Raw genomic sequence first — 27,516 nt, 5'->3', positions numbered from 1 at the left:
ATCAAATAAGCCACCCACAATTTTTGCTAAAATATGGTAAATAAGGCACTCACCCGTGAATAAGACATCCTCCAATACCTGATACTGTGTGTCTCCTCGATGCTGGCTGCAGTGCAGAGCGAAACTGAAAGTAACAAGCCGGCACACGCGCCCCCGCGATTCTGCACCAGGAAGCAAGCTGCTGATCCCTGTCCTAACGGAGTTACCCGGCCGTACAGTAGAAAACAAGGTAAGTCAGTGAACAGAAGGGGACAATCAATGGCACATGAGTGATCAGAAGGGGAATATGAATGGCATAGAGTGATCAGAAGGGGACAATCAATGGCACAGAGTGATCAGAAGGGGACAATAAATGGCACATGAGTGATTTTCAACAATAAATGTGTACTGTAGTCTTCTTCATGGAAAAATAAGACATCCCCCTGAAAATAAGACCTAGGGCATATATTGGCATTTCAAAAAATATAAGACAGTGCCTTATAATCGGGGAAACAGGGTATATGCTTCCAGAAACAAAAGATATTCACTAACATTATCATGCTCGAGGAATTCTACAGTTCTAAACTAAAAAGAAAATGGTAAAGCCTTAAGGTATTGCTATAAATGAAAGGCTAAATGCATGCTGCTATTACGTGGAATAGGAAATGCTCCTACTATGTTAAGCTCAGGTTTTGACTGCGTGTAAAGCAGAAATGGACAAAAGTGTGGACTGCCAGTCCCTGACCTGGAACAAGCATGCGGATTTAAAAAAAAAGTCAGAAACCCCTTTATATTGGTTACGGATTAATAAATAGGTACTGAAACCCTAAGGTCAGCAATGCCATTAAAAGACAAATTCCCTTCTTTATATGGATTTGCCACACCATTATAGAGTACTTCTAAAAACCTGAAGGGGTTGCATATATTTTCCTTCAATTAAATTTTATCAAAGCTGATCTGTCTTTATTTGTGGAAACAAACCAGGAGAACTGTCCATTAAATAAAATGGCAATAAGAACATGCTTTATTTCTCGCATCCAAAGCCCTCCCTTTGAACATATGACCTAACCATGCAATATGCCTGCTCCTAGCACTGTGTATGTATACACACTAGAAAAAGATGAAAACCCTTGTTAGATTTCATTTTGTAATTACAGATGCAACAGTATGTACAAGTAAATCTCTCAATAACTGAAATCCTATAGCACACATGTTCCTGTTTATTTTAGTTAGAGCTGCATGGGTCAATTTCTCAGCCACCGATTCTTTGAGCAAACCTGGTTCCTTTTCCCATTTCAGATGGGACCCAGGCTGGGCAACCCTGCTTCTCCCTTCAGACAGAATATTGTTCAAGTTTATGGTCTCAAGGATCCATTTCTTGTTGAAGCGAAACTAAACCCTGTTTATACTCATCCCTGTTTCATTTTGGGCACTGCTATTTTATTCCTTCTTTTAATCTTTGGACGTCTTAATGGTCTGGGGTGGCTGATTTGGGATAACATAACTCCCATGCAGATGATTTTTCACTCCCTGCAGCTAAAAGTAGTGATTGGGCAGGTAAGTATGTTTTATTGCATACGTGATATCGCCTGTCCCTTTCCAAACCCTGTCTAATAGCAAGTTTTCACCATGGAACATTAGTTCTGCTTTAAGACTCACTTGTAAGTCTGTAAGTAAGTGCCTCTTGGACTTTTTTGCATGAGGCAACAGTGCCCTAGGCTTGTAATCCTGGCGCCTCGTCTCCTGTTCATGCTTATTAATTATCTCTAAATTCAACCAAATGTAAATTTCAGTTTCAGCTGATACAAGCTTTGGGCATTAGGCCCTTACCTTCTTATGTACTTAGCTTACTGTTACTATCCATGATGTTAATTTTTGGCCCATGTCTTCAGCCATAAAATACCTTCAAAACAATTGTTTTTCATCCAATTTGTTTCTTACCTTTTGGTTACCTTGTTAGGCTTCCTTATCCATGAAAAGATTGGTTTGAATATTTTTGGTGTGACCCCCTGGCCTTTCTTTGATGGCATACCTTTCTTTTTTAATAAAACAAAAAAAATGAACCTCAAGAGAATTATATAAGTAAATAAAAGGTTCTTATGTTACCAGACTAATACTGAGGGTATTAAAACACATCTCCTAAAATACTTTTTATGTTAATATTATTAACTATAGTAACATCTATGTGTTACGGGTCAGTTTTGACCCATATATATTTACTTCAACAAAAGGCAAAAAAAGTTTTTTTTTTTTCTTTCAAAAATAGAAAAGCAGAAGTAATAATACAAAATAGATTTGCAAGGTTAAACAAACAACCAATCTTGCAAATCAAACCAATAGAAATTCTTTGTGCAGGAACATGCATGTCTGCGTGTGTCTGGATCAGGGGTCGGCAAAGTTTATGGCCACTAGGCCATTTATGGGTAGATTCCACGCTTTGCTTGTTTTTGCATCACAGGCTGCCTAGCTTTTTTTTCTGTATTTGCCTGGCTTACTGGGCATGTATTGCTGGAAGGAGCATTTACCACAGAAAGGGACAAAACGTTCATCCACTGTCACCTGAGGCCCAGGGTGAATTATCAGTGGAAGGAGCTGCACCCATCTCTCTGACATCCCTGATGGGAGCAAGCTTGTCAGCTTTTGCTCTAGTATCTCTGTTGTCAAATCTGAGGATTCTTGATATCATTTGAAAGGTCGGAAGTGACATTGTTGACCGGAAAATTGTTCTACCTGATTACTTGTCCCAGAGACTGAGTGGCCTTATTACAGGATCTGTACACTCCAGCAAGAAGAACACTAATATAAGCATCAAGGTATTCCTCATCAATGTCATTCCACATGTCCCAATGGACTTTTTTTTTCCTATTAAGGTTTACCATTACAAATATGATTTTTTTTTAGTGACAATGGCATGAACAATTGAAAACATGTCTTGATGTCTCTTACTCTAGTCGCAGCAAACCTTGTGATCCCAGGGGTCATTTTAGTGAGTGTATGATTTCAGTTTTGGCACTAATTATTGTTATATAATCCTATAACCATGTCGAAACTGACCCCAAACAACACAAAGGTCAATATTTTCAACACAGCATTTTATAATTTAATGAAATTGATTATTTTTGTTTTATTTTGTTTACGTAGAGGATCCTGACAAAGTAAAAAAACCTTGATGCAATAAAATAATATATGTGGTACTTGTATAAATTTAAAAAATGAAAGCAGGTCGTAAATGACTAAGTTTATAGGAAGGTTAAGGTGTCTCTTTAAAATGCAAGCTGTTCCTTGTTCCTGACTGTTTGCTATCCCACACCTGTTAGTTGGACTGCTTTTGGACATCCTGATTTAGAACTTCTGTGTCTGTAAATGGAAAAAGAAATTAGGATTTGTGCACTCGCCACAAGATCTTACACTTAAAGTTCATTGAGGGACATATGTTCCCTATGTGTTCATGCTCTCTGTACTGTTTTCTGCAATCCTGAGGTTTTCTGGTAGTAGGATGAGCTACAGATTGTATTTCTCTTGTACATGGCAGCATATGCTGGAGGCTCTGTGTGGACAATGGAAATTGTTTCATGGTAAATACAAAAATATATATATATTTTTTGGATAGTATGTATTTTTAGATTGTATGTAAGTGTTAAGTGTACCTCTGCCAGGGGGATTCACCACTTAAACTGGAAAGCCTACACTTTAGTAAGCAAGAAGTCTTGCAAATAGATTAAATGTTCCAGGAATTCCCATTAATTTCTGATGTCTTCAAAACAAAAAAAATGGAAATCCTCCCAGCAGGACACAAAAGAAACAAACTAATAGGGGTATGAACCATTTCTATTCAAGTATTTATTTAGTCAGCAAATTCTTTAACACAGTTTATGAATAACAACACAACATGTACAGCTCAAAAAGTGGTTTAAAAACACAGAAAACAAAGAAAAGGCTTACATAAGTACTCACTGCTTAAATCATTGTTGCAAAACTCATCTGAGCAGTAAGGCCCCAGCATAATTTATTACAAAATGGCAAAAAAAAAAAAAAAACAAGCAACACTGCTTCACAACCATATTACATGCATATACAAAATCCAACTATCTACACCAAGTGGGCCCGATGTCTACCCTACAGCAAATGGAAATATTTTGTGGCTATTATATATATATATATATATATATATATAGCTAATTGGAACAGTACAAACAAAAGGCTCATTCATTATTATTTTTAAACATATTGCTGTCATATAATGCAAGACTAGTTCTAACTATTGAAAACTATTTTAATTAGCTGTCAGGGCTCTGTCTCTGCATTGCTTAATGAAAAAGGCCAAATTTGAATTGAAATGTGTAGTTTTAACTATTATTGGTGCAGATGCTAAATGCTTAGCTTCTTGATAGGCTGCATTTAAACTAGAACTGTGGCATTATTAGAGCTCTGGGAAGAGTATGCAATGGTACATAGCATAGAGGAAATTTAAGGTTACTTTAAGAAAGTCAGAAATCAGCCTAGTTTTCATTAGATCACATTCTGCAGGAACTGTATTTTTGGGTTTTAGGTTTATTAGTATTATCAGACTTTAGTCATAGTGTATGAATCAAGCCAGTACTATAGCAGAACATTCAAACTGGTAGAGTCCAAAAGTTGAGTTATGTGTCTGGCTTTTGTTAGGTTTCACATGTTTATATGAAACCCTTCAAAACACTGGGATATTTATTGTCAGCACACTAGTAAATGAGACATAAAACTAAAGGGTTCACAGATAGTGAATCATAATCAAACCAGGCCACCCAGTATTGTGCACTTGACCAACAAGTTGAAGAAAACTTAGCTTACACTTATGAAGTGAAGTGACTACAGCAAAATATATTTGCAAAAATATTCACTGACTCTACAAAATATAGGTTTGACAATCTTAAAGTAATTAAACTATAATCCTATTTTACAAGAAACTATGCTCTTATTTAGCCCTATATTCCATGTTATAAGTCCAGGATACTGCTGATACTGTTGCTTTTATCAGCTAAAATAAAAGATTCCCATCTTGGAGCATGCTGAAGTCACGGCCTAAAACATAAATTTATAACTAGCTAATGGGATTATTAGGAAAGCGGTAACGCAGATTACAAAACCTCCTCCAGGTGGACGGAATTATTTTGGGGTGTTTAATCACCAATAGGAATAGATACTGCAATACAAATAAATCAGATAATTGGATTAATTGCATATTGAAAACAAATACTAATATACATAACATGGAATATAAGCTGTAGTGTATCCCTTCTAAAAGAATCATAAAGGAAATGGCTTATTCTTTTGGTTTCCTGAGAAAATACTGCTTATCAATACACAATAATAAATCAAGTAACCGTTCTTGTGGTTTCTAGATAAATCGTCTTCCCTCACTTGTCTTCATCAGCATCTGTATGTCTCCTGATGAGCTGAAACTTCCCAGTGGGGTCTGGAACATACCAAATGTCCCAGATCTCGGAGTATGAGGATGCCCGTCCCCATGGTTTAAAATGTCCATTCCAGTGAAGGAGCCTGGCAGTGTTCACAAACTGAAGAGAATAACGCTTCCCAGTGCTTGAACCTTTACAAAGAGTACAAAAATATTAGTAAATAAATAATTGTAATGAGATAGGAAAAATTAAAAACAGGGTCACAGCATATATGAAAATGACAAAATGCCCCTCCATTACAATAACTCTCAACCCCTGAGCAGTACATTGATAAATGACATTTAGCAAGAAAGCATGAAACCTCTTATGTGGGTTTGCCTCCAGCGTTCCCTATGCAATTCTGTAACTGCTGCATATGTAACAACCATACTCTAAACATAGGATTGTCATATCAACACGCAAAAGGAAGATTGTGCCTAGACTAGGGATGGTAAATATTTTCAATGAGTGAAACCGCTGAATTCAGAAATTCTGAATTTGAGTTATTAGTTAATTTCTAACACATTTGCTGTTTGTTTACATTAGAATAACATCTTGCTGCCAAATCCAGTAACTGAAATTTTTCAGTTTCCTTGTTGTGAATTTGAAAACAAATGCCTTCTCAATTCCTATAGAGAGATGAATGAGGGCTTGCTTTAAATTGCTTTTCTTGCTTAATCAGAATATGGTTATACTTAATGTGATTACTGTAAAGAAATCTGATCCAAAGTATATAAAGTTTACAATCTCCTTTTGAAAATTCTAGCCAATGTCTAGAACAGAAATTCAGATCAGGAAGTCTGACTTCAATCTCACTTTGATACTGATCTGGAACAAGCATCCAGTTTACAAAGTTTTGAAGTCAGAGACAACTAGGGAACATATATTCCTCTGTGCAGGTTTGCTTTAAGCATTACACTTCAATTTCCGAAGTCAAACAACAGGTGAACATGAGCTATACCTAGGGTGGGCAAACTTTTTGGCCCAGGGGCCACAACGAGTTTTACAATGTATCAAAACTAAAATAAAATTTACATTCAAATTACATTCTATTTTCAAACTTGCCTCCCTGTCTTCTTCTGTCTCTTAAAACCCTCACTACTGACCCACCATTCAATATCCCCCCTTCTATTGTGTGTTACTTCCCCCACCTCTTAGATTGTAAGCTCTTCGGGTCAGGGTCCTCTCCTCCTTCTGTGTCACTGTCTGTATTTGTCTGTCACTAATTAACCCCTATTTAATGTACAGCTCTGCGTAATATGCTGGTGCTATACAAATACATACAATTAATAATAATAATAATATTATGAATTCAATTTCAGTGGGAACAGTGTTGTTGGTCACACTTTTTGCCAGTGGACAAATTTGTACCAATATTTAAAGGGCTGGATTAAAAAACCCAACGGGCCATAGTATATATACAAATGACTGAAAGGTTTTGTATAGGTTTTCTTACTGATATAGTAGTACCATAGTATAGCGTGAGTTGGTCCTAATGTTTGTCCCATTTATTTCCAAAGCTAGCAGCTCCGTTTTTGCAAAATGACATTATAATCGCCAGTAAAATATGTTACCTAGTTGTAAATCTACAAAAAAATTGTGCAATCATATCGATAATGTCTGTAGCTAGCTTTAGTTTCACCAGCAACTTTGTAGATTGAAAGTTTAGGTGATGAAAATTTAAAAAGTCAGATTATTATTAGTCAATATAAAAAAATCTGACACTCCCTGGCAAAAAAAAGCAGTCAAGGTGAGGCTCCAAGGAATGAAAGCTCAGCAAGGAATCACAAAAAGGGCTCATAAGGATCAGTTGATTGAACTTGGTGTATAAGTCAACTTATTAGCTTCTATTACCAGAACATTATATTTTCTATTCTATCCAACAATGTTTCATCCAAGGCAGCCCATCATGCATCTTGAACCTTCCCTGCCTTACCTAGATGCCTAACGTGCCACATAGGATCAATGCTGGAGTGCGCCTTGTAGAAGACAATTAGAAGCGGGGGTGCTGTAATGCTGCCAGCCAGGGTCTTGCTGTATAATTCTTCACTAGAAGCCAGAAGAAACTTGCATTAGTGTCTCATTTAGCAATACATTTATGTTATCAAATGCACATCTATAATAATGCTGCAACCTTTCCGTAGGATGTAAAAAGGAATTTCAGAAAACTTATTGTGTACTACTTCCCACACCTCTTAAGATTGTAAGCTCCTTGGGGCAGGGTCCTCTCCTCCTCCTGTGTCACTGTCTGTATCTGTCTGTCATTTGCAAACCCTATTTACCGAGCTGCGTAATATGTCGGCGCTATATAAATACAGTTTAAAAAATTAAAAAGTGTACTATGGAAGCATTATAAGAATGGTAGTTGCTATGAAGTTATGTTTTTTTTTCTACTTTTAATTTGAATTAGAAACTAAAGAAAAGAAACCTAAGGCAGGCATTGTCCTTACAGATCATCTCCCCTATGTGTCATAACACACACTACAGAGCATATTGGGTTCAGATGCTGCACCCTACACTGCACCAGGTGTTGCTCTGAAGTTCCGGAAGGTGCCGTACTGTAAATACATGGCTTGTTACCATTGACATCAATCAAGGGCTTCTCTCTATGTGAGGCTACAAGAATACAGGATCTTCAGTGACATCAATAATAAAACTCTGTATGCACAGTATGGCTGATTCCATAACAGAAGCAGCCTAAAATACAGAATATTCTGCAACATTAAAAGCCAGAGACTATTAGAGCTGAGTGTTAGGGGTATTAAAATGTGATGTGAGCTATTGATGTATGAAAGTGCACTTAACCTTTCAGTGTACTTTTAGCACTTAATACTATTGCTTATTATGCTTTGACATGCCTAAAAAAGTTGGAATGCAACTGCATGTTCCTGTTTTGCAGATCAACAGGCATTTCTGACATAGGAACTTGAAGAAATTGTGTTTAAATCTCTTCTTCCTGCAAAAGCTGCCTCTGGCTACCACTTGAAAGAGTAATTAAAAACAAAACTTTTCATTTATCTATGATAATCTATTTCTTGACTTTCCTATACATCTGCCTTGTTATGACAGAAAGCAACCTCTACAAGAAGCTGTAAACAAACTACTCCCAGGCTGGACGTCCAATGTCAGAAACTCCTGTTTATTAGCATGGTCCATCAGTGTGAACCTGCAGTAACTCATGTTTCTGCTGAAAATGATGAGTTATGTCTTCTTTAGTTTGCTGTACTGTCCCATTTAGGAAATAGAATATACAGGTAGTGTAGTCTACTCACGTCATATCTAATAGCATCCATTTTTCAAGCTGCTTGGTAATGTTCTGTCTCTTCCACTCCGTTATATTGGCTACAAAGACACCTGGATTAAAGGAGCAGGTATTGGCTTTCATTCCCAATTTACGAATTGTTTCTTTCTTGTAATCAAAAAATCCAATGTAATTGAACTGGAAATAAAACACATAAGTAGTTATACATCATACGCAAACATAAAGAGCAATCTGTTTTCTTAATATGGTTTATTTGTTGGAGGCAGGAGAGGCATCTCACCTTAGTTTGTGGGAATAAAGAGTAGGGAACTGTTCTGTAGGTCTTTTTAAAAGATCTAGATGCCCCAACTTCTGTATTTCCTAAATAGCTTTCCTAATGAAAACCTCTATTGATTTTTATAACTTCCAGCAACTTATTCTGTGATCGTATGTGTGAGAAAACACATTCAGAATCAGCTTAGAAAACCATGTAATACCTCAATGATCTGGGCAGTCTATTAGTCCTATAACTATGGACATGCGTTTCACTGAACTGCATTTGGCATAATGATTTTCCAGAATTTGTCTGAAGAAATTGCAATCATGCTCAGATTGCAACATGGTGGCCATGTAAAAAATCTCTGTATCATGCGTTCAAATGCCTGGAATCCCCTTTTTGCATGGTTACCCTCCCACTATCCAAAAACATAGTGGTAGGCTAATAAACTTCTACTCCGTGCATCAAACTGTGGTAGAGACATTTACAGTGTATCCATCCATATCATTATACGATGTTTGCAAACAATGTTTTGCAAGCCTTTTACCATTCTGTTGCTATTCTATTAGTTTACTGCTAAAAAACTGCTTGGAAGTAGTCAGACCTATTACTACCTACCACCTGGTCAGCGTTCATTTACATTGCTAAATTAGGTTGCATATTACTTGATTATATCATTTTGAACCGTTGCAGTACACAAAAGAAGCTAAATGAAAAGTCACACCAGTAAACATACCTGATTACCAGCGCCTCTGACAAGATATTTTGATGTAACTGAATCACAGTCCTCTGAAAATGCAGCTGCATGTCCAAGTTTTATTGGGGTCTTGTAAAGTTCAAAAATATCACCTGTAAGTGTAAAATGTTTATACTTTGTTCATTATATCTACCAATAAGCGATTTTCAAAAAAAAATAGAATAAAAATCACAGAGAATCAAGAGAAAACAAAATGTGGCAATCATTTATGTAGAGTTCACACAACAGGTACGTGTCTACATCAAGATGATACACATGGAGACGTCAAACCAAACAAAAATGAGCAATTTGTGATACAACACAATACCCCAATAACCTCAGGGGGGGAATTTACACATAACACTGGGAAACACTGGGCTCTCCTTGTCTGTACTTCTAAATGTTACACGATTTAAAACAATGAAGTGGAGGGAGTCCATGTTCTTACTCCACAAGGGTATTCTGGTTAATATTGAGGTGAACTGGTTTTTACAGACAAATGTATTTTCGTTTATAAAGCAGTTATGTGTACCATGTATCTGAATCTATGTTCCCAATGTTTGTACCAAAACCGAGATACCCCATCCCCCCTAACTTCCCCTGATGTTACATCCCCATCACGTATAATTGTTTTCCCTTGACTCATGTTGTTAAGTTTTTGATGTGTATTTTCTATACTAAATATACGAATGGATATTTTTCTATGTCTGGTATTTGTATGTAAGGAATATGATATTGGGAATAGTGTGCCACTCTCTGAAATTTATCAGGTCAGTGGTGGAAAAATAATGAGGACTGAAAAAGCTGGGGTTTTTTTGGCAAATATTCTAGCATGTATTTAAATGTCATTCAATGTTATAAAGCATCCCACAATTGTGGGAAAAATGAACAAACCTTCGTGTAATACATTACAGCACGCTACATTCAGCAAAATTAGGCCAGTCCCAGTTTGATCCTTCTGGGAGGTAGTGCCTGAAGACTATCCAAAACAACTAAGTTGTTTCCAAGCATAAAAGCAAACGTCTCAAACCCAATGCATTTCGCCGATAGGCTTCTTCAGGGGATACACTGAGAGTGTTATATCTTTGAATTGATGTTTGAGAGGTGTAAGATCTAGGTCTTCCTAAAGGTTGGAATCCTGTTAGTAAGGGTATCTTTGTACTAGCCACAGTTGTGTGCTGGTGTCATGTGATGTGTAGGGTGGGATGTGCATATAAACATGATTTACAGGAGAAAAGTTATTCCAAAATTCATATTTGGCACCCTTACGCAAATATTTCATTTTCTGTCATAACAAACGTCCTTACGAATGGGGACAGCTGAACTTGAAATCTGTTTCCATATATCCAAAATCATGATTACACTGGACTTTTCCAAAAGTTCAGTGTGCGTCACTTTAATACTAATATCATAATTCTAAAAATTCATAATTTTCCCACTGAAAATACCTAGGTACCAGTGATTATTATATATACTCAAGAAGTTTAAACCTGATGCTATTAGAAAAAAAAACTTGGCCTATAATTGGGTATTAGATGGTGATGTGTCCTCATGTAAAGTGTTTAACAAACTCTTGCTGTCTGAAATAAAGTTTGTAACACTTTACACAAAGACACAGCTTCATCTCCTGGTGGCCAACAATAATACACAACAGATCATTTTAGGAGCAAGTGACCCATCATAAACAATTGAAAAGTACAAAATACCTTAACCCATAAAAAGGCAGAAAAATATAAAAAAGACTGAGCCCATGTGACAGTTTAAATTAAACATCCTAAAAATAACACTCCATGAATGTATTTATTCACATCAATTTTATTGGCATTTCTGATGATTGATCTTTGATTATTGTTTTGAATGTTAGCAGCAACAAACACATTTTGTGCCCTAGGTATGTATTTGAGTCAATGTAGTTTTCCTGTATTTTAGGATAAAAGTATGTACCTCTGTCTATATTCTGGTTTATTTTTGAGTATATATAGTAATTTACTTATATGTAACATATTTCACAAGAGTAATGCTTGGCACTCTGCATTTGCAACATAAGGAATGGAGGTGCCTAAATGTAGAACTTATGTACAACAAAAATGTAGTAAAATAAGGTAGAATACCTTGCACAATGATATCATCATCGAGATATATGACCTTCTCTACTCCAGGGACCAAATCCGGGAGGTAGTATCTAGCAAATGTAAGCTAGAATGAAAAGTAAGAGGGATAAAGAGAAAAATCACCAACAATACAAACTATTTGGATTTTGTATTTTAATAATACCATCATGTACTTACAGGTTTTGAACTAGCCTCAGCTCGAACTTTCCCATCGAGCACCCGGGTATCAAAGTCTAAAATTTTATATTTGACATTTTTAAGTTTGGGGTCAGCAAGCCATGTCCTGTAAGAAGCATAGAACGGCAAACTTTAGAACAAATAATATCAGTCCACCTAAAGCTGGTATTTCAGTTCTGGATTGATGCAAGTGGGATTAACAATCCTGTTTTCCTAAATGTACAGGTAAGATAGGTGTATTTGCAATTCTTCTTGCATGCCATGACCTTTATGAGGAGGCATTATTTAAGTTAGAGTCTATCAATCAATGTTACATTACAGTGAACAAATAATTCCACAAAAAAACTTTTACATTACATTGTGATTCGTACATAGCAAGATATTTATTGTTGTTCCAAAATGACCCAAACAGTTAGATAGTCCTAATCCCTAAAACGATAAAATTTAGAAAAAAACGGCAACAAAAACGCACAACTTCTCTAGCAATAAAGGGATTTGCGGGAACAGTAAGAAAATGAGAATTAAAAATATGTTTTTGTTGAGAAGCAAGTGACTTTCACATGTGATGTTCTAAGTTTCACCTAATATATATGTTTCAACTGAAACTTGATGTTCTTCGGCTCACACTCTTGAAAAATCAGCACTAACTGTAAAATGCATCAAGTGGAAGCAAAAGGCTGTATGAACCAAGCTTTTGACAATGTGAAAGTCATCTCTCTATATACATTTTTTATGATGATTGTTGTTGTTATAAATGGTTGATTTGTGCTCATGATGTTTTTAATGTTATTAAAATCATGTTGTAATTCTCATTTTAATACTAACATTAAAAACATCATGAGCACAAATCAACAATTTACAACAACAATATATATAACATTTTCTAAATTTTAAAATTGTATATAGCAAAACATTATGTGCCTCACAAACTGTTTAACATCCTAAGGATACTAAAATGTACATAATATATTGTCAGTATCACCTTCATTTATAATTATTCTGGTTGAGGGGTTTGTTCTCGGAGACGGTTAGCAGAACTTGGACTTCAATGTATCTAAAGCCAAAATGTTTTTTTTTTTTTTAATTTTGCAGACGGCAAAAAAGAGTTCTAACCACTGTTGGGTTTTTATTGTTGTCTGTACTACTTCTTTTTCACACATGTGATATGAAAGTGATGGAAAATCCAAGATATTACAGTACTCAAGGGAGCAAGAGGTTAGGAAATGTTCCAATAAAGACATATTCCAAATAAAGGATTCTGCCCACTTCCTGATGTGTCTCTGGTACAGGATGGTAAAGAGGTATACTCAATGGAATACAGATGGCAGAAAAAAAAACACATTTCATGTGCTACCCAAAATGAAAATATTTTTTGACTAAAACTTACTTCTTTAGATGTTTGGAAAACGTGTACAATGTATATTAATTATGCAAACGTGTATTACCTTTTGTCTTCTTTACCAAAAAATTACAACTCAGTCTGACAGTTTAATTCCCAATCAACAGACAAAATATACTGAAGCTTAATTCCTAATGTAGCAAATACCAGTTGGCTATAAAAAAAGAAAAAGGTCCTTGGACCTTCTGTTTTTGTTCCAACCATTTACCACAATACTCCATACAGTCTGTCCTAGCAGATATCTCTGACATGCAATATTTAATATTTTAAAGACTCTAGGAGTGGAGTGGATCACCATCTTGTATCCTTAGATGGGTGGAAAGGTTGCCAGCTTTACACAGCTGGAACAGGGCAATCCATGTTCCAGCTGTGTAAAACTGGCAACCTTTCCACCCATCTAAGGATTTGATTTATTTATTTATTTACTGAAGCATCACTAAAATTAATTTTGACTATACTTTTCTACACTTCAGCATAATCATGGAATTAACAATAACATGTTCTTGAACACATTAAATTGCCTGGTCTCTTGACACTTGAAATAAGAGTAATACCTTAAATGCTCCTTGGTATCATTTGTTGTAACAATGTAGAAGGAGACACTAGATTTTGTATTACTGAAAACACTATGTATTGTAGTGATGACCCCTCCAAGTCTGCTTTCCACCGCAGTGATGAGCACTGGGATGTCCACCGTACTCTTTTCTTCAGATAAGCTCTCAGAAGCTTCTGGTAGGAAGTCAACATGCTGAAATCCCACAGGACCAGAATCTATAAAAGAGAAAGCAAATAAGTATTTAAAATGGTTGTAGGGCAGCACAGTGGCTTAGAGGTTAGCACTCTGGCCTTTGCAGAGCTGGGTCCCAGGTTCGAATCTTGGCCAGGACACTATCTGCATGGAGTTTGCAGGGTCTCCCTGTGTTTGTGTGGGTTTCCTCTGACATTCCAAAAACATGCAGTTAGGTTAATTGGCTTCCCCCAACCCTGACCTTATAACTATGTTAGGGGCATTAGTTTGTGAGCCCCTTAGAGGAACAGCTAGTCACATGACTATGGACTTTGTACAGCGCTGCGTAATATGTTGGCGCTATATAAATACTGTGTAATAATGATAGTAACAGTAACACAACATTTGTTAACATTAAAATTTGATGAGCATTTTCAAAGTCTTTAGAACCAGACATTTGTAAAACGTCACCCAGGATGTACCCAATTTTTACCCAAAATATACACATTTTTACATGAATGCAATTAGAAGTAAAAGTTGAGTAACACATTTTCTAGTTAAATGTCACTACAGGCCTGCAAAAGTATCATAGAGCTCATAAGAGGCCCAGGTATGTAAAGCCGCATACACACGTGCAATTCTTGTCGTTGGAAAGGATCTTTCACGATCCTTTCCAACGATAAGAACTGCAAGATGCATGAAAGAGTGCTGTACATACAGCTCCATACTGCTCTATGGAGGGGGGAGGGGGAGAGCGATGGAGCAGCACCCTGCTGCGCACTCTCCCCCTTCCCTTGCATTAGAATCGCTCATTGTTCATCGTCCATGGATCCGCCAGGACGGATCCACAGACGATGAACGACCTGGGCTGTACACATGCCAGAATCTCGCCCGATATCTGGCAGAAAAATTTGACGTGTGTACGCAGCTTTACACACAAGAATGCCAACAATCTATTAGCAACATTATTAATGATAAGGCAGGAGGGAAGAAGGGAATTATGGCCATTATTTGTAGGAACTGCCACAACAGGCCCATTAAAGAGTTTGTGTGGGCAAAAAAACTCAAAACTATGTTGGGTTTTAAAAAAAATACCCAATAAATTCTAATTTCTGGTGGTCTGCCAATACTACTCCTGCTGAAATCAAATAAACAGGGAACAAACAGTAGGCAGCTGGTATGAGAGTGAAGTGGGTGAGGAATGTAAACAAGAAGGGGAATGAAGAGATGGAGAAATGCTGACAAGCAGATGAGAAATCAGCCGATAACTTGATAACACAGCTTGGAATGTCTGTGCAGCCTCAGTAGGATTCATGCCTATTATAGCAAAGTAGGAGCTAACTATGCTTCTGGAAGGATCATTACAATCGTTCAGTACTTGCTGTGTTTTTGAAGCGTACCTAAACTCAGAAATTTCACTTTACATAAAAGAGTAGACAACCCTTTTATGAAGGAGAAAAATCTGTTGTTTGCTTTTTTTTTTAAGTGCAACACCCTTTTTTTTTTTTAAAAAAGGGTGCAGTGCCGCCCCCCTAATTCTCGATCGCAAGCAATGAGAGCGCAAAGCCTCCCGGGATACCTACGTCACGCATCCCGGGAGGCTCTTGGGTGTTGCTTTTGCGCATGCCCGACGCGGGACCCGATGCAAGACACCCCCGGATGGATTTGATTGCCCTGCAGGATTGAAGGCAACTGTATTTTTTTTTTTGAAGTTTAGTTCCTCTATAAAGAGACATAATGGAGAGAAGTTTCTTGTCACCTGAATTTTGCCTCTTCAGTATATCACTCAGGCCCAGGATATTATGGTGCAGGATCAGTAGGAAGACCACTGCTGCCAGCACAATGATGATAATGTTCACTGAAACAAAACAAACATAAACAAACAGTTATCATAAACTGACATAAGCAAACTTATAAACAATCAGCGATAGATCAGTAAATGCTTGGATGTTTATTTGCCCTCGCTGTCATTGTCAAATTCTCTTCTATAGACTTAATAAGAAGTATACGAATTTTCAAAACGTTAAAATAAAAATAAGAACCGCACAGATGTTCTGACTCTTCCGGACTCTCCCAGACCGGTGGTGAGGTTGAAATGTACCATTACCATTTCCTCACTCCAGTGAACTGCTGCCACAGGGAAGACACCGCATGTAGCATCTACCCATGGCAGCCCATACAGAATAAATAGGGGAGGCAGTGATTGATTCAGTACCGATCACTGCTGCCTGCTGTCAAATCTGCAAACGCTGGTTCTTTAAGAACAAAAGCTGAAGTGCAAAGAGCAGTGCAGAATCTTTTGATCCTGCCACAGTGCAGAAACTGCCTACAATAGGAAACTTTAATTCCATAAGGTAATATGTCACAGCCCTTCTACTGTTCCAACACCTTGTGGATACAAGCCTTGTGGATATAAAGAAAACAAACAAACCCTTAGATTTTGGTATGCATTGTTTTGCAATATGTGCTTGTTTTATAAATTCATAACGAGACACAATTTGCTTTTAATAATAAACAGGATTTTTATAGCACCAACATATTACGCAGCACTGTACAATAAATAGGGGTTGCAAATGACAGCCAGATACAGACAGCGACACAGGAGGAGGAGAGGACCCTGCCCCGAAGAGCTTACAATCTAGGAGGTGGGGGGAGTAACACACAATAGAAGGGAGGTATGAAGTGGTGGGAAGTAGTAAGTGTTTAGGAGACAGAAGAAGGGCCAGAAAGTAGGAGCAAGCCAAATAGGATGAGGAAGACCATTCCAGAGAGTCGGGCAGCTCTAGAAAAGTCTCAGGGCCGTGCGTGTGAGTGAGGAAGTCATTAGTAGGTCATTGGAGGAGCGGAGAGAGCGGCAGAGGGGGTATTTTTTTACCAGGTCAGAAAGGTAAGTGGGGCAAGAACTGTGGAGGGATTTGAAGGCAAAGCGTGGGAGCTTGAATTTGAAAGGTGTTAGGGGGGTATTTACTATGGGGGAATATGTATAGCTGTTTTTATATAATATTTACACCTGTTTCTATGTATAGTTTGTATTTCTATACGTACAAAGAGCAGCCATATTAGCCAATTATATATACAAACTTTTCAAAGTTTCCTAGTTTGCTGCATAGTGGTTATGCTTTGCTGCTTCTTCATAAAGTCCCCTTCAAGTCCCTAATCTTTAAAGTACAGGCAGCCCAGAGTAGTCTCTGCAGCTCAGTACTAAGCATAGCAGATTCACCACATTCAGGTGTGTTGGAAAAAGTATTGTGTGCCCATTGTGATTATCTGTAGGTGTTGGAGAGGAAAATAAAAGTGGATTTTTTATGAAAAAATTATAATATAATATAATATTAATAATAAGAAATACTTTAAAACAAGACAAGTAAGCTAGGTTTAAAGTAGCAGTGTGAACAGGCATTCCCATAAGGCTTCTAGGAGCTGGCAAAGTGCGAGGCACCTGGAACCAGAATTTGAACTCTTTACAGCAGGCAGTACTGAACCACTCACTGCCACCCCTATTCATTCTCAATGGGGACGCTACAGATAGGTCTCACCCAAAGAAGCAGTTCATGGGCGCGAAGAAGTAGTAACCACATTGCAACAGCACCAGCAGTGTGAACATTGCCTAAAATGCCAATTATAAAAACAGAATTACAGTACGGTACATATATTATAGGGGCTTACCTTTACGGCAACTCATTTTCAGTGCTAATCCTAAAAAACAGAAGAATGACATTAGTTGTATCAATATATGAATGTGAAATGACAATTATATACAGGGAGTACACAGTGACAGGAGAGCAGGTAAAAGTAACGGATTTTAATCAGAATGGTATAAACAAAAACGGAGGACAGATATGTTTAGAAGCCAATCAAATCTGGGCTGAGCAGTTTATTCCATTAAGCCCAATGCAATAAAATGTGTGAATGGCGGCAGTTTATATACTGCTCTAAATTTTAAAAACACAACACCTTTCAAACAACAGAGTACAAAGAAGTCATACATATATGACTTATATATAGGTGGCACGGTGGCTCAGAGGTTAGCACTCCGGTCCCAGGTTTGAATCCCAGCCAGGACTTTATCTGCATGGAGTTTGCAGGTTCTCCCTGTAGCTGTGTAGGTTTCCTCCGGTTACTCCGGTTTCCTCCCACATTCCAAAAACATGTAGTTAGGTTAATGGGCTTCCCCCCCAAACTGACCTTAGACTGTATTAAAGACATATGACTAGGGTAGGGACATTAGATTGTGAGCTCCTTTGAGGGACAGTTAGTCACATGACTATGCACTTTGTACAGCGCTGCGTATTATGATGGCGCTATATAAATACTGTATACCAATAATAATATATCCCGACTGTATCATGCTCTAACGTACTTGTAAATCTGTTTACAACTCTTTTTAGGTCATCGGCCCATCTTAATATGAAAGAATGTCTCCCCACTACTAGGGTCTCCCAGGTAAGTGAAACAGGAGAGGTATTGTCAGTAAGGGGGGAGGGGATCAGGAAGGAAAGTTCAGTTACCTTTCTGGTACAGAGACAGTGCTTAGTAAATCGTACAATCATTGAAGGCTCCATGCAAGGAGATAAAAGTAAAGGGTACACCCAATTCAATACATAGGGGTTGGTGACCACAATATTATACATATAATCTTCTGATATATCAACATATTAAAGAAGAGGGACCAATTGTCTCTTCATCACCCGACGCGTTTCGCCTATTCTGCGTCCTCAGGGGTACTCATAAGGAGAACATTCGACTGATATTGGAGATGGTTAAGTTATTTTGTGTTGATTTCAGTAAAAGGATCTAAATTGGTAATGAACTGACAGATACCTGTATGGGTTCAAATTAGCTGGGGTGCTTGTGATTTAATGCAGAAATCAGAATCCACTGTCAGGGGCATCCAGTAATGCAACCAGAGGGCCCTTCAAGGGACCAATTCAGTTCCTTTACTGAAATCTCTATAACAAAAGAACTTTACCATTTCAATATCAGCTGAATGTTCTCTTTATGAGTAACCCTGAAGAAGCCAAATAGGGGAAACGCGTCGGGTAAGGAGAGACATTTGGTCCCTCTTCTAAAATATATTGATATATCAGGAGATAATATGTTTGGTATTGTGGTCACCAACCCTGATGTATTGAATGGGGTGGACCTTTTACTTTCATTTCCCTGTGTGGAACCTTCTGCATGATTGTACGAGCACTGTATCTTTTATATGTATGAATATAATACATATCACATGGCAAAAAAACCCTTTTCTTTGCTTTTTCTTTTTGTAAGTACAGAGAAGAATGAAAGTGGAACTATAGCTCCACAATTAAAAAATGTAAGCAGGTGACAGGTGATGTCGCTTCTGGAAAAAAAATTAAAAAGGCAGAAAATATGGTATCCTGGGATTTGAGATTTTTTTTTGGGGGGGGGGGGGATGCTGGGATAAGCAAGCAAGATGGTTGAAGGGCCAACACCCAAAGAAGACCTGAAAAACATGGCGGTGCCTGAGCAACTATAAACAATTGTGATCAAGCAGGTATGTATTTTATTATGATTATTATTATTATTACACAGTATTTATATAGCACTGACATATTACACAGCGCTGTACAAAGTCTATCATCATGTGACTGTCTGTCTTCCAAAGGAGCTCACCCCAAATCATCTCTCGTCTGGACTACTGTAACCTCCTCCTCTCTGGTATTCCACTAACCCGACTCTCTCCTCTACAATCTATTATGAATGCTGCAGCCAGAAGTAATTCTTTCAAATTAAATATAAAACATTTTTATATGGAAACAAATTATTGCCTAACATGCAATCTGGAACAAAAAATCTTTGGCAATGCAATGTAGTCACTAATTGGCCCCTAGCTACAGTTCTTCAATAGAACTGAATAAAGATGGCATGAATGTTAATAATCAACTGACACCAAGAAATGAAATGAATGTAACACATGTGTAAATAATGTGCTCATATCTGATATCTTCAAAACTCTTGTTAGAAAAGAAAAAGAAAGTTATCTACAAGAGACAGAAAAGAGTGACAAGTACCTTGTACTTTATGTTTTGTTTCCTGCAGAGTAATTTTATTTCTCCTGCTGTGAGCTAGGAATAGCGACCGGTCTCAGAAGAGAATCAGAAGATGAGTGATGCTGGGACTTCAATTCTCAGCATTACTTGCGTCTATGGAACGGCCCAATGCAGGGCCGCATAGGCAGACAGCTGTTCCATAGATGCGAGTGATGCCGGGACTGCAGTTCCAGGCATTACTTGCGTCTAAAGAACTCTGTGGATGCGAGTAATGCCGTGAGTTGTGGTAGCTGCATCGCTCGCTGCAGATGACATCGGTGGGCCAGATGCCATTCATTTTCTCAAATCCTCAGGGGGTCAAACAAAATGACCTCACGGGCCAGAGTTTGACACCCCTGCCCTACACAGTTCTTGTCCCACCTACCTTTCTGACCTGATAGAAGAATACTCCCCCAGCCGCTCTCTTCGCTTCTCCAATGACCTACTAATGACTTCCTCACTCATAACCTCCTCACACGCACGGCTCCACGACTTTTCTAGAGCTCCCCCAATTCTCTGGAATGGTTTCCTCGTCCTTTTCGGCTTGTTCCTACTTTCATTGGAAAAGAGGAAGTTTTGTTTAATGTTTTGTGAGCCAAGGGCAGCCGTGGGGACCTCTAGATTGTAATCTCTTCTGGGCAGGGTCCTCTCCTCCTCCTGCGTCACTGTCATTTGAAACCCCTATTTAATGTACAGCGCTGCATAATATGTTGGCGCTATATAAATCCTGTATAGTAATAATGGGGACAAATTCTCAGTGTAATACAGCAGGAAGTGAATCTAGGAGTGCAGTCAGGGAAGAAATGACTTACAAGCTGCTGTGGAACCACAATACCCAGCATGCCCTACCACAGAGAATAACAGAGCTCTATGGGACACTTCCACAACTACTACAGAGCTGTTTTCACTGCAGACTGCCATAACATGCAGATATGTACCATAGGAGAACATGCAGGTATGTAACATAGGAGAACATGCAGATATGTAACATGGGAGAACATGCAAGGCACACACATGTAAACATACATACACACAGAGCATGCAGCAAACTCACCACAGCCTTTAAGCCCCGCCTCCAACACAACTACATGCAGCCAAACTGCCAACTCAACATCTGTATACAGCTACCAGCAAGACACACCCCCACAATAATCACATGACTAAGCTAGCTCCCACATGACCTGTATCATGATAACATTTGGACATCTTATCTGTGGGCAAGGGCTTACAGTGATGCTTTTTATAGAAAAACCTAAAACGGTATATTACCCTTTGCGATTATTTTGTTTTAATAAAGAATAGCGTGGCTTCACTATATACATATATGGTATGTTCTATCGTTTTTAAAGTTGTATCTAAGCGATAAAAGTTGCCCTTAGAAAATATGGCGGCTAAAGGACCCCTGTTATTGTTAATGTGAGAAGGTAGAATTTCACAAGTTGCTGTATGTTGTTACTAATGAAAGTCGTATGTTACAGTTCGTGACATAAATGTATTTGTGCACTTTGCCGCTTCACCATCGAGTTTCCATGCAGGCATGACTATGGGCACCTGTAGGGGTCCTTCGTTGGGCTGACGCTGCTCGGTGGTGCAGAGCTTCCGGTTTGTGAGCAGTGTTTTGTCACCGGAGCAGTCACGATGGATATATTCGCCTCCATCCCCACCCAGATGGTGAGCTGACCCCGGTGGGGGGATTACTAGCTCAGGTTATATTAGGGAATAGTGTATATGAGATGTACAATGCTATCTGTATGCAGTGCGGGGTACACAGAGCCGGGCAATATGATGGCAATCACAAATCATTGCCGCCCAGCTGTGCAATATATGGGAAATATCTTCTACTATTGGAGAAACTAGGAGGACATTTGTCAATTGGTTGGCTGCTGCCCGTGTCCCCATTGGGGAGAAATTTCCCCAACATCTGTCAGTGACACCATAGACAGGAAATACATCACTGGGACAGCCAGCAATAACATTCTAACATTATTATTATTACACAGGATTTATATAGCGCCGACATATTACACAGCGCTGTACAAAGCTCATAGTTATGTGACTAGCTGTATCTCAAAGGAGCTCACAATCCAATGTCCCTACCATAGCCATATGTCATTATCACAGTCTAAGGGCAATATGGGGGTAGCCATGTATATGATGTTGTACATGCAGCAAATCTACATCACCAGGCATTGCACATTGCTTTAGAAAACAAAATGCGTCATTTCCTGCGAGCATTGGAGCCGATCTCATATAGAACATTTACATGATATTTATAATATCTTATTATCAGAGAGGATTAGAAATGTTAGTAATGCTTCTTAGGCTGTATTGGGGAGTCATGTGACCTCTGTTAAAGCATTCCTGAATATTCACAAATGAAAGAAAGGTAAAAGAAGGCTTTTTTGGCAGAATAAAACAAAGAAATACTTTTATTAAGTATAGATCATTCAGAAAGAACAATTCATACATATAGATTGTTACAGTAATTCAAATTTTCACCCGACATGTTTCGCTTTATAGCTTCCCCAGGGGATTCCAAGACTTAGCTTGTTATACAAAACAGCACATAAAGAAAAAACATAACATAATAAATACCAATGATGTGATTATTTGTGTCAGGTGTCTGTCATTTGCAACCCCTATTTAATGTACAGCGCTGCGTAATATGTTGGCGCTATATAAATCCTGTTTAATAATAAAATAAATAATAACAGGGGAAAAAAATTCCTTCCTGATTCCATGAGGCAATCCGATGTTCCCTCATTAAAGCAATCGGATACGGCCTAGCCAGTAGTTTGTTCCGGGCTAACGCCCCTCCGGAGCCGCAGGTTAGCGGCCGGGATTAGGTTGGAACAATCTACCAGAGCTCTGGAGCTGCATGCGGCTCTTGAGCCTCCCCTTGCTGTGGCTCCCTTCTTCCCTATGTTCCCTATTTACTGCGGCTGTGGAAATGTTAACGCCGGCCATGGTAAATAGGGAACATTCCCTCTCCTCTGCAATGCATATGGAGAAGAGAGATTTTCCTTCAGGGGGGCGTTCCTAGTGGGGGCGGAGCCATTAGGGCGGGACTCACAGAGAGTCTGGCCTAGTGTGCTCCTGCCCATCCCATAAATGGCCTAGTGGCCGAAAATACCCGGTTATATTCTGTGCTTCTAGAAAGTAAGGTTTTTAATTTAATTGTAATTGGTATTTATTATGTTATGTTTTTTCTTTATGTGCTATTTTGTAAAACAAGCTAAGTCTCAGAATCCCCTGAGGAAGCTCTAAAGCGAAACGCGTCGGGTAAAAAATGAGACACTACAGTGTGAATTACTGTAACAATCTATAGGTATGAATTGTACTTTCTGAATTTTTTAAGACGTTAGTGAAACAACTGTCTAGTATAGAGAAAATAATCTATACTCAGTAAAAGTAGTTCTTTGTTTTTATACTGCCAAAAAAAGCCTTCTTTTGCCTTTCTTTAGTTTGTGAATATTCATGAATAGGCTTGGCAGGTGTATCTAAACTAACAAGAATCTGTCCTTCCCCTAGGAAAAGCCCCCTTTTACTTTAAAGTGTACCTGAACTCAACATTTATACATAGAATGGTAGACAACCCTTCTATATATAGCGCTAATCCCGAGTGTGACTCGGGCTGGATTTTCAATGCAAAAAGCGGTAATCCAGAGTCACACTCGGGGTCGCTAAAAACATAAAAAAAACAGTTACCTCGTTCCGTTATCGCCCCCGGGCGTCCTGCTGGTCCCTGCAGCTCCTCGGGACATGTCTTCCCCCTCCGATCTCCAGACGACTGCAGAGAAGTTCTCCGGGGTTTCCCGGTGACGTTGGTGGGGGCAGGAGGAGCTGTGGGAAATTCAAACAATTTTGTATTAGATTGAATACAAAACACCTGTATTGAGTCTAATACAAAGAAATCTTTGTATAATATATATTTAATGATATTATTTATATATTATATATGCTACTGTACAGTTATATTACATGTATCACTATTTTTTTATTTAAGAGATTTTTTTTTTTTTTTTATTTAAAGTTTAATGTTAAATATTGGGCATATTTTGGTGAGTCATGCCTAAGAATTTTAAATTTCCATGCAAAAATATGTAACGCTTTTTGCGTGGAAATATGTAGAGAATTAGAACGCTAGGGGGGTTAAAGTGCAACACCTTTTTTTCTTGACAGGGATAAGGCTTTGCTTCCTCATGTCCGAGCCCCCAGCAAGAGGAACAGTGAGCATTACAACAGTAACATCTCCAAATCTTAGGAGATTAGCAATCGGGGGCAACAGTGCCTTAGATCTCACACTGTAGATATACAGCTATGAGGATGGAGACACATCGGCCAGCCTTGTGTTTGACACCTGTGCTGTACAGGAATATAAAAATGTAGACATTGATTAATGCTACATCCATCAATTAATTGAAGTCACATGACACCCCAATTATTCTGGCCAGATGGTGTCTCTAACTATCCAGTTTTGCTGCCCACTGTTGATCCATCTCTGGCTGTCAATAGTGGAACCTGGCAAGTTTTATAGTCCAAAGTTTGTCATGTTGTATGCTCAGATATCATTGTGCGTGTTAATTTTGCCATAGGTAGTGCAGGGCCCTTTTAGACCCGATGTGCTTTGGGCCCAGGCACACAGCAAACTGTACCATGGACATTCACATGGCACAAATTAAAGCAAACAAATTCTTTTACAAATTTTTACTTTACATAAAAGGGTGGACAACCCTTAAGTTTCAGAGGAGGCACTGAAATCTCTCTCTCTCCTCTTCCAGGTTCTTCTTTCTGCGTCACCCGATCTCGCACTGAGCAGGGGTGAAATCGGGTGACGTAGATTGGGAAACAAGATTGCCCGTCTCACTGTGGGTGGGTTAGATCTACAATCCATTAGTGAAAGGACTCTTTCTGCACATGCCTGAGATTGGGGCATGCACAGGAGGAGCAGCCAAGAGCCCCCTGGGATGTGTGACGTAGGTATCCCGGGAGACAGCCATCAAGACAGAAAGGGGTAGTGCTGCATCTTTTTAAAAATAAAGATAAATACAATTTTTACTTTAAATAAAGGGTTTTCTACCCTTACCCTGAAAAGTAAACATTTTGAGGTTATGTCTGCTTTAAAGTCACCATTTTTCATAGGAGTGTTTGGTGAAACAAGTGTTTATGTATTGGGGTACAGCCACATGATTATTAAAGTGGCAACTGTGTGTGAAGCGCTCCGTTTAGGAGAAATTTGTCATGAAAAGTAACATCTGTGTAAGTGGATTTCAGTGGAAGCAGCGCTAATCTTTGGAGAGCCAATCACTGAGCTCCTGTAATGCTGCCTATCAATCTGTCGCCACTGCTTCCATCATACCCTTGTTACACAGGTGATCTGCTTCTTGTCAGGTTGCAGGGATTTGACACATTTATTATGTCATTGTTCATCTATGATTTTCTTTCCCGTGTAGGATTACAAAGGCCAAAAACTTGCAGAGCAGATCTTCCAAGGAGTGATTCTCTTTTCAGCAGTAAGTAAATATTTTCCTAATCCGTTTACAGAAACAAAATACATCGGCCTGTTTACTTCCATCCTGTAAATTCTTAATGCTGCAGAGTTTTGTTTGGTTACTTTCTAAACAGACACATCCAAATCAGGGGAATTGGTCAATTTTGAGGCCAGTGCTGTCCAACCTGGGACCCAGCGCTGCAAAGGCCAGAGTGCTAACCTCTGGATCACAATGCTGCGGATGTAATATTAAGTACAGAGATGTATTCATGGGTGTTTATTTTATTACATTTACATTTTATACATCTCACTAAGAGTAGCATACTTTGCCCATGCAAGGCGTAACTAAAAGTTCGCTTTAGTGCATACATTTATACCTTTCATTCATTTTAATCCTTAAGGCATTCCTTCCAAATGTCCAAAGACTTCATGTGTGCCAGAGCTGATTGGTTTAGTCTTGTGTAATGAGCCGTAATAATGTTGGAGTATTATCTTTTGTCCCAAAAATGAATGAAGCTTGGTGAAGCAAAAGAAAGTATGATGTAAAGCAAACATGTCGCTCAGCCTTAATGTGAATTATTTCCTTTACACTGAAAAATTTAACTTGATTAAGAAACAAGAACTATAGGACTTACCTCTAAATATATTCTTACTGTGGACCAACCGACCCAATTGCAATGATGTTTCTTCCAGGTTATCGGCTTCTTCTATGGCTATGTGATTGAACAGTTTGGCTGGACAGTATACATAGTGATTGCTGGCTTTGCCGTGTCCTGCTTGGTATGTGTCGTTTTATCTTTTTCTATCCCGAGCTGCCTTTTTTTTGAAATGGCCGTAAAAACTTTATTAAAAGTGACAGCTGATCATTGTGCCTATTTCTTTCCTATGTAAATTGCAGTTAACTCTTCCTCCTTGGCCCATGTATCGCCGCCATCCACTAAAATGGCTTCCTGCCCAGGATAGTGTCACAGATGAAAAGAAACAGCAAGACAAAAAATCCAAAAAGCACAAGTAATTTTTACGCTTGAGGGCCCAACCACCAAGTCACACGACCACCTGTGAAAGATGGACTTGAACTGATATTCCTTCTGCTAAGCAGAAAATTGTACTGATAGAGCTTGTTACGGTATTGTATAAACGTCCAATAAAATGGCCACACTGTTGTTTATGTTTTGTCTCAAATTTTTCTTGCTATGTTATGTTTGTTTTTAAGTTGATCTTTTTGAATTAAAGCTGAATTACGGATAGAAAAAAAAACACCTAATGCAGTTGTTTATTCCCTAAGTATGTTTTCATATTTTTTTTTATCATGGTGATTGGTTTTTACTATTTAAGATCTTGAGAAAATGTAAAAACAAATCTGCTTAAATTTTTTTAAGCAAACCAACAAATCCAACATACTATAAAATGCTGCTGCCAGTTGTCCATCATGGGCCCAGATCTCCACCAATGTGTCTGCATGAATAGTAAAGTCTATTTAATAAATGCATAAAATACTAAAGACAAAAGATAGCAGGACTAATATGACCCTGTCTTTAACGTATAAAATCAAAGCAAATTAGGTATTTAAATGCTTTAAGTATGTTATAAAGTCAAATGACATTATAGCTGTATCACCAACTCCAGGTAAACTAATCTAAAACTTTAAAACGCCTAGCAGGCGAAGTGAATAACATTGGTTATCTAGTTACAATGGCGCCTGTTAAAGGGTGGGATTTATTGGGCAGCAAGTAAACAAAACTAAAATTGTAATCCCTAGACAACTCACTCAGAATATGCTTGACCATCCTTCCCCCCAGAGTGACGTCATGATGCCAGAACCCGCCCACTCCCCAATCACAGGTCTGAGCCTGTCCATAGACACAACCCGCCCACCGCCCTGAGCCTGCGATC

General features: G+C 38.4%; 2 protein-coding genes across 2 annotated transcripts; one reads left to right on the top strand and one right to left on the bottom strand.

Annotated features, from left to right (window-relative positions):
- Positions 1-3,804: 3,804 nt before the first annotated feature.
- GLT8D1 (glycosyltransferase 8 domain containing 1) lies at positions 3,805-21,274 on the bottom strand. The gene is made up of 10 exons (XM_072421040.1): positions 21,187-21,274; positions 17,746-17,775; positions 15,839-15,937; positions 13,907-14,123; positions 11,954-12,059; positions 11,777-11,861; positions 9,666-9,778; positions 8,684-8,850; positions 7,348-7,460; positions 3,805-5,563 (listed from the first exon to the last, which is right to left on the bottom strand). The coding sequence occupies exons 2-10, from the start codon at positions 17,759-17,761 to the stop codon at positions 5,373-5,375; spliced, it is 1,107 nt and encodes a 368-aa protein (XP_072277141.1). The 5' UTR covers positions 17,762-17,775; positions 21,187-21,274; the 3' UTR covers positions 3,805-5,372.
- Positions 21,275-21,679: 405 nt separating this feature from the next.
- SPCS1 (signal peptidase complex subunit 1) lies at positions 21,680-26,786 on the top strand. Its single transcript, XM_072421041.1, has 4 exons — positions 21,680-21,803; positions 25,586-25,645; positions 26,317-26,403; positions 26,522-26,786. Exons 1-4 carry the CDS (start codon positions 21,771-21,773, stop codon positions 26,636-26,638), a joined length of 297 nt encoding a protein of 98 aa, XP_072277142.1. The 5' UTR covers positions 21,680-21,770; the 3' UTR covers positions 26,639-26,786.
- The last annotated feature ends 730 nt before the right edge of the window (positions 26,787-27,516 follow it).

This window comes from Pyxicephalus adspersus, chromosome 8, assembly GCF_032062135.1.
Source record: "Pyxicephalus adspersus chromosome 8, UCB_Pads_2.0, whole genome shotgun sequence".
NCBI lineage: Eukaryota > Metazoa > Chordata > Amphibia > Anura > Pyxicephalidae > Pyxicephalus > Pyxicephalus adspersus.
The sequence above is the reverse complement of the archived record's forward strand: the minus strand, read 5'-3'. Positions and strand labels throughout refer to the sequence as shown.

Coding starts and splice junctions, on each gene's coding strand:
- GLT8D1 (XM_072421040.1), bottom strand. Junction 11,862..11,953: donor CTGAGGCTAGTTCAAAACCT/GTAAGTACATGA, acceptor TTTTCATTCTAG/CTTACATTTGCTAGATACTA. Junction 7,461..8,683: donor TGGATGCTATTAGATATGAC/GTGAGTAGACTA, acceptor TCTGGCTTCTAG/TGAAGAATTATACAGCAAGA.
- SPCS1 (XM_072421041.1), top strand. CDS start 21,771: ATGGATATATTCGCCTCCATCCCCACCCAGATG. Junction 25,646..26,316: donor GAGTGATTCTCTTTTCAGCA/GTAAGTAAATAT, acceptor TGTTTCTTCCAG/GTTATCGGCTTCTTCTATGG. Junction 26,404..26,521: donor GCTTTGCCGTGTCCTGCTTG/GTATGTGTCGTT, acceptor TGTAAATTGCAG/TTAACTCTTCCTCCTTGGCC.